This window comes from Gambusia affinis, linkage group LG19 (genome assembly GCF_019740435.1).
Source record: "Gambusia affinis linkage group LG19, SWU_Gaff_1.0, whole genome shotgun sequence".
NCBI lineage: Eukaryota > Metazoa > Chordata > Actinopteri > Cyprinodontiformes > Poeciliidae > Gambusia > Gambusia affinis.
Window position 1 is genome coordinate 21,982,571 of NC_057886.1, and position 10,463 is coordinate 21,993,033.

The following is a 10,463-nucleotide window of genomic DNA, read 5'->3' on the forward strand; positions in this document are numbered from 1 at the left end:
TTGTATAAATGAGTGTTTTAAGCATTTCCCTTCTTCAGCAAACCTAACAGGGTTTTAATGAACTGTTAGGTTCATCTGTGTGTTAAAGTAGAGAAACATTCAAAACAAGCAGGACAGAAACATTGATATAAATTACATCCAGATTGCTTTTTTCAATTCTTTGTTTCCTTTTATGCTGATTTTCTGCTTGTAGGTAAGGAAAACACGACATTCAAGATTAGTGTATTGTACCAAACCCAATATGCGAAACGGACTTTGCTTAAATAAAAACATTTTTTATTTAAAAGTATTTAACATTAGTACCTCAAGGCCACAGAAAACATATTTCTTTAGTGTTGCAGCTCCACGTAGTGGCCTGATGAAGAACTGCAGCTAATATTGAACCTCCAGGTGTCCCATAACCAGCACTATTAATTTAAATCAATAATTAATTTAACGGACTAGTTATTGTTTGCAGTATTTCATGAATATAAAGATGGGAATGCAGAGAAAGATGTTTTAGCATGCACTAGTAAGTTATTTTATTATGAGCAAACATAATAAACACAATCATGTATTCATTCAACCATTATGAGCTCTAATGATATGATCAGAATTTATAATGTGCTTTGTATGGCCAAAACAATAACAAAATATCTCTATGTTTTCCTGCATGAAGCAACTTCATCCAACTCTTCCTTCTGCATTCAGAAGGTGAGGAGAAATCATTGGGTTCTCTAACTCCCTTTAATCCCGACCACTGTTTAGATGCACTATGACATTCATTGACAAATTGTGCACTTCATATTACTTAATTTTCTGTATTGTTCTCTGTTTCATGTGTTTTCTTTTTTTACTCATGATGCCGTTTAAATGGTGGTGGTAGTGTGATGGTCTTGGACAGCTTTGCTGCTTTGATGTAACTGATGGAAACATGGAACTCTTTTTTCATGTTTGTGGCCTAAAACTCAAAATCACTTGGATTGTGCAGCAAGGTAAAAATGTAAAGCCCACCGTAATGTTTTAAATTTCTTTTTAAAGTCATCTAGACTGTAATGAAAAATATTTCTAGTTTAATATAATAACTTATTCTCTAAATGAATAAATAAGTAAATGCAAAAATAAAATTTTAAAAATTTAAATAACTTTAGCATTTTTGAGTGAAGAGCGATATGAGATTAGCCACGCGGTGGCAGTAGATGTAGTTTGGCTCTGCTAGGCCGTTTTGTCAATTAAATAAAAGGAAACTCTATTACCCATAGTGCGTCGCTTCTTCCGCTTCCAGCCATTCCGTTTCTAAGATGGCGGACCGGCGGCGGAGGAGGAGGCGCGCGTCTCAGGACAGCGAGGACGACGACGAGTCCGGCTCGGGTTCGGACAGCGGGAAGTCCGGTTCTCCAGCGACAAAGGCCCGAGGCCGAGAACCCGATCCGGCTGAGGCGCCAGTGATCCGGTCCGAGGCGAAAAGCGACGTTGAGTCCGAGTGTGTGAGTATCAGTCCGGGCTAACCCCAAGAAGCTAACCGTGGTTCCCGGAGGTGAGAGCTCTAAATACGGCCAGAGATCTAATGGTCTTCCCTCTGCCTGAAGGATTTACAGAACCGTTAGCTCCCTGTTAGCTCAGCAAGATGTCAGGAGAACACTGATTATTATGTTAACAGTAAAATAATAAATATATTGTTTAGAAATAGCTCGACGATTAGATGTTTTTAGGGAACCAGACCGAAAGGCGCCAGTTAGAACACATTTATAGGGGAGACTAAATGCGACATAACACCTGCTCAGGCAGCCGGTGGTTACTCCGAATTTAACGAATGTAATGCAGAAGGAAAGAGATGTCGACGTTATTGTTCAGGCTATCGGGGAGCCACAAAGCTTGGGCGGATGAGTGGATCCCAAGGACACCCTGTGGCCCCGCCGGGTGGTCCCCTCAGCGTGTGGCCCCGCCGGGTGGTCCCATCAGCGTGTGGCCCCGATGGTTAGTCCCCTCAGCCTGTGGCCCCCTGTGATTTCATGACTCAGAACCCACACTGTTAAGCCTGATTTCAGAGTAAAACTATATTTGAAATTATTAATTCAGGTGAAAATGTACTTCAAGGCAGAAATCGTAGTAATTATAACTGTTTATTTAAATTTTATCACTCCTAATAAAAGTCCTACAGATGTTCATGTTGTCGTGGTAGTGGCTCTAATGGCAGATGGGGATTCTATGAGAGACTATTCTGTTCTGAAATTGACTAAAGAAACGGAATCAAGAAGATTCCATAAAAATACCCTAAAGCATTTCTAACCAGGCGAAGTGATGGAGGAATCAGGAATCAGAGGTAACAAGAACCAGACAGGTGCAGCTATAGATCACAAACCAGCAGCTCTCAAACCTTTTATAATTCTAACAGTGACAAAACAGGATAAACAAGCACAATCTATTGGAGCGACACATTGGTTGATGATGTCATGATGACACATTTTACTGGACAATAAACAGAAGTTATTGTGATGTACAATGATATTGTCTTGAGACCATTTTCAACTAATAATAAATCTCGATTAAAAACCCAGCTGTTTAAGATTTTATTTGAAATTTAATCAGTTACAAATTTATTGATGGAACTTGACTTAATGTCGGGTTTTGATTGTTGATTCTATGTTGCATTGTGTTTCCGTGTTTGATACGATGCAAAGCACTTTGAAATGCCTTGCTGCTGAAATGTACCATGCAAATAAAATTTGATTGATTGATTGATTGATAGTATAACGATGATAATAATAATAGCATTGTAATCCAAGAACAGGTTCTCAAAGGTCAATAAAGTTTAATTTCTAACAAACATTTGACACTGAAACTTGAAGACATTTTAAATATCCGAAATAAATAAACAAAACAACTAAAATGACAAAGAATATGGATTATGAAGTCTCTTTAAACTAAATTGTCCTTTTAAAAAAGGGCTTAGATGAAACCAAAGCACCAGACTGGACTTTTCATCCAGTTTTTGGTAGAAAGAAAGAAAAAGAGAAACGAACAATCGTAAAAATTACAATTATTGAGCTCGTTTTAATTTATCCTGCGATTAATTTATTTATTGATTGTTGCGACAGGCTTCTATGAAGGATGCAGTTCAATCGTTTTTTGTTTTTAACTCCAGTTTGAAACATTTCAGTTTCAAGATGTTAAATCAACAGAAAGTTTCTCTGCAGTCAGAAGTTCTGCTCAGAGCAGGAAAAACATTTTATTTACTTTAACATTTTTATTTATAGAGTTTTCCCACCAAGCCTCAAGTAAATAACTGAATTAATAAATAAAACATTATTTATTAAAATAGAAGCAACAATGCATAAAAATATCAGATTATCAAAAGAAAAAGAAATGTTTTAACTAGATCAGCGTTTGGACCGAACAGAACTTCTGGTTCTGTTTTCATCTCAGTGTGGAGAACCTGAAACACTGAAACCAGAACCAGAGATTCCTGACCGAAACCAAATTGGGTCAGCAGAATTTGGGTCCGTTCTGGTGAAGTTGGATTATTTAACAGATTCCACGGTTCTGTTCTGTAGAACCCGCTTCATGTTTAGGATTCTCAGCACAGATTTATGGGTTGGTTCTGTTTCTGTGGCGTTCAGATCGAAGAATAGATCCGAACCTGGACTGGGTCGGAGTTTACTGCTTTTCAGAAACAAACTGAGACTTTCTGATCTTCTTCGTGTTCTGGTTCTGATTCTGATCCTGTTTGTCTTTACAGGAGAGTGAAGACGGAGCAGGAGAAGGTAAGACCCGACCCGCGGCCCGTTGCATGTTCTGTTGACCCGCTCCGTTGTCATGACGCCTGGCTCTGTTTCCTTCAGCCGTCCTCTCGGATTACGACAGTGCCGATCCGGAGGAGAACGCTTCCCACTCAGAGGTAAGCAGAACTGGATCCGGCCGGTTCCACTCTGTTGGGCCGGGACGATGACTCTGGTTTCTGTTCCTCTGTCAGGGAGGAGAGGAGGAAGAGGAGGGCTTCAGTGAGGAAGAGGCTCCAGCAACAGCCGGCGAACCCAAACCTGCTGCTGCTGATGGTCCCACACAGGATGATGGAGAGGAGCAGGAGAAGGAGGAAGAGGAGGAGGAGGAGGAGGCAGGAGGGTCCAGTAAGGAGGAGAGCAAGACGGAGGAGAAGGGGAACCTGGCAGGAGAGAGGCAGAGCGGAGATGGACAGGTGGGAATACGACTCGCCTCCAGACGGATTCCAGAATATTTTACTTATTCTGCTTCCTGTTGAAGAAAGGGTCTTCATGGTTTCTTCTTGTCCTGTCCTTGACCTCCATGCAGGAGTCCACCGACGACCCGGAGACGAAGCCGGGTCAACAGCTGGACGACGACGAGGACCGGAAGAACCCGGCTTACATTCCCAGGAAGGGTTTGTTCTTCGAGCACGACGTCCGTGGACAGACTCAGGAGGAGGAGAGGTGAGACGGCGCTTCCGTTTCAGCCTCAGCGTCTCCAGAAGGAGGTTTACCTGTTCCTCTTCTTCCTCTCAGGCCTAAAGGTCGGAACAGGAAGCTGTGGAAGGACGAGGGCCGCTGGGAGCACGACAAGTTCAGGGAGGAGGAGCAGGCGCCCAAGAGCCGCGAGGAGCTCATCGCCATCTACGGCTACGACATCCGCAACGGCGGCGGCAGCGGCCCTGGAGACCGGGCGTACAGGCAGCGCAGACCCAGGTGAGCTGGTTGCCATGGCAGCGTACCCTATGACAACGCCCATCACGACACTTGGGTCTGAACGTCGGCTTCACTGGTTCTGATGATCGGAAGCCGAACAGAACAACCTGGAAATGGATGTCTGCTGTTGTTCCTCAGGTTGTCATGGCAACAAGTCATTTACATTGGAGCAAACCCCATAGACTGGGATGAGCAAGCTAAATTATTACATTATTGAAATGCAACTTTACTTCCTGGACTAGAAAGATAAAATTTATTTTTTTGTCTTTTTTACTTTCAGATTTTTACATAATTTATTTTGTGAAAGTGAAAAATGATTCTTGTTCATTTCTAAACTTCAGTCTGCTGGACATAAACAGTTTTGTTTTAGGAGTGTGTGAGCTGTCTGGCTGTAGGTGGCGCTGTGTAGCTTCAGTGCAGGCAGGATTTATCAGCGGCTGACTTCCATCCACCAGGGTTGGACAATTATCACATGACTAAAAAGTTAACTTAGTATTTTATAAATATGAATAAAACAGAAAATATGATGAACTAAAGTGTCTATGTGCAGCTTAGTGATTTAAATCACACTTTAAGTAGAAGCTAATATAAATTAGGAATGTTTTTCTAAACCAGTGTTTGTGTTCATCATCTATTTTATCAGTATCACCATCCTCCCGTCTCCTCCCCTACAGGCAGAGTTCTCCTCCCGGCAGAGACAAGCGGTGGAGAGACGGGCAGAGACCGGCCCGGACCTGGCAGAACCGAGGAGGAGTACCACCTCCACCTTCATCTGTCCCTCCACCCTCCTCTTCCTCAGCGTTTCCTCCCCTCTCTGCTGCTCAGCGGAGCAACAACTCCTCCAGGCCGCCGCCCTCCCGCAGCAGACCCCCTCACTACAGCCAAGCGCACCCGCTGTCTCAGTCAGAGTACAGGAACAATGAATCCAACGCACCTCAGGTTCATCCCAGAGAGCGGCACGCCCCAAAAACTCAACTGGACCCATTGGGAGACAGAGGCGGGGCCGGTAGAGGTGGACGGGGCCACGGAGGAAGAGGAGGCTCCTCTGTGGTCATTGAGGAGATTTCAGACAGCCAATCAGGCGCAGCGGAGGAGGATCAGAGGTCAGAGTCTGCAGCGACGGCTGCAGCAAGGCAACCGGGCGGGTTTCAGTCACCGAGACGACAGCAGCAGGAACAAAGAGGCAGCGGGGACAGAGCTGCCTCCGGATTGGCTGCCTCCTCCTCTGACCCCACCCTCCAGTCTTCAGCAGCCAATCGGGAAGCCTCGCCACCGGCAGAGCGCCCTGTTGAACGTAAATCGTACTCTCTGGCCCGCAGAACTCGCTCGCGGCCGTCAGACCTCGGCAGCAAGCAGGCCTCAGTGGAGGAGTCGGCAGCGGGAGGAAACGGCTCCTCACCCAGCAGCGGTGGGGGCAAGGGCTGGACGGGGGGCAGCGAAGGGGGAAGTCAGACAGCAACGGGTGGGGGAGGGGTCGCCGAGCTGGACCAGGAAGTGGCCCGGCTCAATCTGGTCCGACAGACCTGGAGTCAGAGTCCAACGTCGTATGTACGCTCTGAGATGAGAGGTGAGTTCCTTCATACTGGGATTACAGAGACCCAGTTAAACCAGTCCAACCAATTATTTTCCCAGTCTACATGATGTGTGTGTCCTGGTCCACCTGACCTGTGTCCCAGTTAAACCAGTGTACCTCTCTGCAGGTCTTCCTAACCCCATCCACATGGCCGGTGGGCCGCCTCAGTACTCCAACATAGAGGAGATGGGCGTGGGCTCCAACCGGGCCAAGCGTTACTCCTCCCAGCGTCAGAGAGCCGTTCCAGAACCGGCCCCGCCCATGCACCTGGGAGTGATGGAGGCTGGACACTACTACGAGCCCAGTAAGATTCCCAGCAGTAACTCTGATGGTGGTTTTAGCTCGGTTCTATTTTCGGTTCTGATTCTGTTAGAGCTGCAGCTCATCGTTGTCTCATCCGGGTCCGTCCAGGTCCATCCGGGCCCTGTTGATGCTTCTTCTCAGGAGTTTTCTACTAAAATCTGAACTGAAAAAGCAGCAGATCAGTTTTCACATTATTGCTGCACCTCCTCTGTTTCACCAGCAGGGGTCAGCAAAACTTCAGCAGTGTCTGTTCAGGGTTAGAACTTCAGTCAGAACCTCAGATTGAGCTGTTGGTACCAATCAATAGAAATATGGCACATTCAGCATTTAACCACTTATGTCTTTTTATCCAATATTAAAAATACATCATTAGAGCAAATTAATGAATAAATTCCTTTATTAAATAAGAAAATAAACATTTTGTTGTCTATTAACAGCATTTGTTTAATTTATGCTTCATCAACTAAACAAATATGTTTAACATTAACATAAAAAACTCTGTTCGTTCTGCTTGACTTGATTAATACAATGTAGGGCTGATCTGTTAGTTTTTTGTTTAACTGATTAATATTTGGATGGAAAAGTTTCTTGATCAGAGATTTTGTTAACCAGGTGAATGAAAAACTGTCCCATTGGGGAGTTTAAGCTTTTTTATCTCTAATGCAAAATGTAAAATTTTTTTGTACAGTTTTGGTTTCATTACTGCTCTGAAAATAGTCATTTTTTTGTCTGTATACTCCATTTAATGATTAATTGATTCCTGAATTAGTTGATTATTTCAGTAATTGATTAATCACGATTAATCATTTCAGTCCTAGATGATTTATCTAATTGCTGTGTTGCAGCTGCCCTTTTCCTCTGATCACCTCTTCTGCCCCCTCAGTGTCGTACCAGGGACCAATCTACACCCACGGAGAAGGCCCCGCCCCCATCCCGCCCCAGGGCATGCTGGTCCAACCAGAGATGCACATCCCTCATCCTGGTGGGTTTCCTTTAAATTCACCATTTCACAACCCTCCTTGGTCGCCCTCTCACTCTGCTCTCTCTCTCTCTCTCTCTCTGCAGGTCTTCATCCCCACCAATCAGGAGGCCCGATCGCTAACCCCGCCCTCTACGGAGGCCCACCTGTCTCCCTGTCACCGGGGCAACCACAGCAGCTGCTGCCTCCTCCGTTCTACCCTCCTCCTGGGGTCATGACCTTCCCCTACCCTGCCATGTATCCAAACCCACAGGTAAGACGGAACTGCTGCTCAGTAGAACCCGGTGAACCTCTGGACCCAGTTTGACCTCTACTGTGTTTCAGGGTCAAGCCCAGGTGACGTACGGCGGCGTCACGTACTACGACACCATGCAGCAGCAGGCCCAGCCCAAACCGTCGCCCCCCCGCCGCACCTCTCAGCCCGTCACCATCAAACCCCCCCCTCCAGAGGTTCCCTACGCCTCAGAGTGACTCCGCCCTCATACCCTTCCCCACCCCCAGGCTCCGCCCCCACCTTGACCTCAGAGCTGCAGGTGAGGCCTTAACGGATTCCTCTAGGGCTGGGCGATTAATTGAGAAATTCAATTTAATCAGATTTTTGGTTTATGAACACACGCTCCTTGTGTTTCTGTAGTTCAGAGTGATTCCAGTTCAGGCTGAAACGATTAATCAAATTAATCGTGATTAATTGATCATTGAAATGACTGACAACTCATGTAATAATCAAGTAATTGTTAACTTCAGTATAGAAACTTTGCTGAGAGAACAACACACTCAGATTAGGAATTAAACAAAAACTGTATAATACATGTATACATTATGTATTTAAGATTAAAATCAACCTTTTGTCTGTAAATATAATCTACCCAGAATGCCTCACATTGCAGTTTTTGCTTCATCTCTTTCAAATCCTGTAGTAAAAAAATCCTTTAAAGCACCTTTTGTTATTCGGTTATTAATCTGTTAAACCAGAACATAATCAGTAGATCAGTTTTATTCTGTATCGATAATCCAGCAGAAAGACCTGAGCTCTTTTCTTTAAAAATAGTTTTAGCTGCAGATGAATCCTTTTCTACAAATTAAGTGTTCACTAAAGAAATTCTGTTTTACTCATTTACAAAATGTATTTTAATATATTCCTAACATTGTATAAAAAAGGTTTAAGTGGCTAAACGAATAAAATGCAGAACGGCAGTTTTTGTTAATCTTCAGAATAATTGATAGATTTATTGATTACTAAAATAATCGTTAGTTCCATCTCTAACATCAGTGTGCCAAAGACCTTCCATCTTGTTACAGTTTCTGTTTATTTGAATTCAGGTCAATTCTACGATGAAATATAACAGTGATAAGTTTTTGTTGTTTTTTGTCTTTTTTTACAAAATAGTTCTAATTTTACAATAATAATGTAAAATTAAAAAATACTTGGAGAATAAAGTTTTTTGTTTTTTTTTTATCAGAACTCCAACACAAAAAATAACAAAAGAATATTGAGGTTTTTACCCAATTGTTTCTCTCGTCATTTTAAGATGTTCTTTTAGTAACATTTTGTTTAATTATGCTTCTCGTAATTAAACTAAAATTTCCTAATATTTGCCAAACAACTCAGATTGTTTTAGTAAAGAAAGTGAGAAAAAACCGATTCAAATCTGATCTGGTACAAAAATATTCAGAGATTTTATTTTGAAGCCATGTCGCCCAGCCCTCGTTTCCTGCTAGTGTGGCATCGTGTTTTCTGACTGGTGATTGGTCTGTGTGGGCAGGAGCAGGGTGGGAGGGGCAGTGAGGCCCAATCAGACGACACCGTGAGGGGGCGGAGGCCAGGACGACGCGGACTCTTCTGGATCAGAACTTTCCTTTATTCCCTTTTCAGTCACTCAGACGGAGGGAGCGGACCTGCTAACGACTTCCTGTCCGGTTTGTCTGAATCTACTCCAACGGTTATAGCTCTACAGGATCCGATAGCCAGAACTGGATCTGGTCAACTGCTTCGGTTCTGTTTGGATCACATATTTCAGATGCAGGTATTTTATGTCATAATAAATCCTTCCCGGTAAACGGCGACGTTAAAAACCTAAAAGCGCAGATCTTGAGACCTGCCTCTGTTGGCGCCACCTGGTGTTGCTTAGTGTTGCTGTAAATAGAAGCTAACTGTAAATAAAATCTGGAAGAGATGAAATAGATCCGTGAACTTATTGTAAACAGAGTGCTGAGTCGTCGGCAGGGACCTGAATGTTAACGGTGGAGTTAATAGAGAGAGAAATAGTTTATGTCTTCCTTTTATTAAACCTTTCATTTTCATACTGTTTTTTATTATTATTATTTGCAGTAGGCGACCATCTGCTCTGATTTGTGTTTTCATGTTCGGACCAGAGCGTAGCAGAACCCCAGACAGAAATTAACTGAATTTTACGGTTTCCTGGAGAAAAATTTCCTTTTATTTTTAATTTTTTTGCTCATCTCTTTCTGCTCAGTTCTCTGGAACGTTTTTGGTTTGTCAGATTAAAGTTTCTGATTCTGTCCTGAACGTCTCTGTGCCGTCCCTAACCCACCCACACGAACAAAACCTGAACTTCTTTGGGTCTTTTTTTTTTTTTATTAAAGATGTTTATAGAACAAGCATAGCTTAAAATAGTGACCCTTCACCTGAATTTTATGGTAAGGTAATCTTATTCAAGACATTATCTCCAACTACAGACTAACAAATAGATACAAGGCAGTCAAAGTTGCTTTTTTGATTACAGGTTTTTGACTTAATCTTTTTAGATTTCTCTCTACAACTCACTAAAAGCTCTTGTGGAATTCAGAGAAAAACCAACTCTCTCTGGTAGAACCAAAATTGCAACATTTATTACATTCTCAGCTACTGCTGTTCACTTTCACTGCATTGTGTCAAACAAACCAAACCCTTAGAAACAGTTCCTCTCCTCAC

The 10,463-nt window shown here is 43.2% G+C and overlaps 1 protein-coding gene across 2 annotated transcripts; it reads left to right on the plus strand.

The window, feature by feature from the left end:
* Positions 1–1,253: 1,253 nt before the first annotated feature.
* On the plus strand, positions 1,254–10,051 carry casc3 (casc3 exon junction complex subunit). 2 transcript variants are annotated; one of them, XM_044100373.1, is made up of 12 exons: positions 1,254–1,466; positions 3,719–3,743; positions 3,822–3,877; positions 3,953–4,174; positions 4,288–4,424; positions 4,497–4,676; positions 5,351–6,243; positions 6,377–6,553; positions 7,436–7,534; positions 7,618–7,784; positions 7,856–8,064; positions 9,295–10,051. In XM_044100373.1, exons 1-11 carry the CDS (start codon positions 1,281–1,283, stop codon positions 8,000–8,002), a joined length of 2,289 nt encoding a protein of 762 aa, XP_043956308.1. In that variant the 5' UTR covers positions 1,254–1,280; the 3' UTR covers positions 8,003–8,064; positions 9,295–10,051. The 2 variants fall into 2 exon arrangements, with proteins under 2 accessions (XP_043956308.1, XP_043956309.1); XM_044100374.1 differs by having other exon boundaries at positions 1,261–1,466; positions 9,405–9,426.
* The last annotated feature ends 412 nt before the right edge of the window (positions 10,052–10,463 follow it).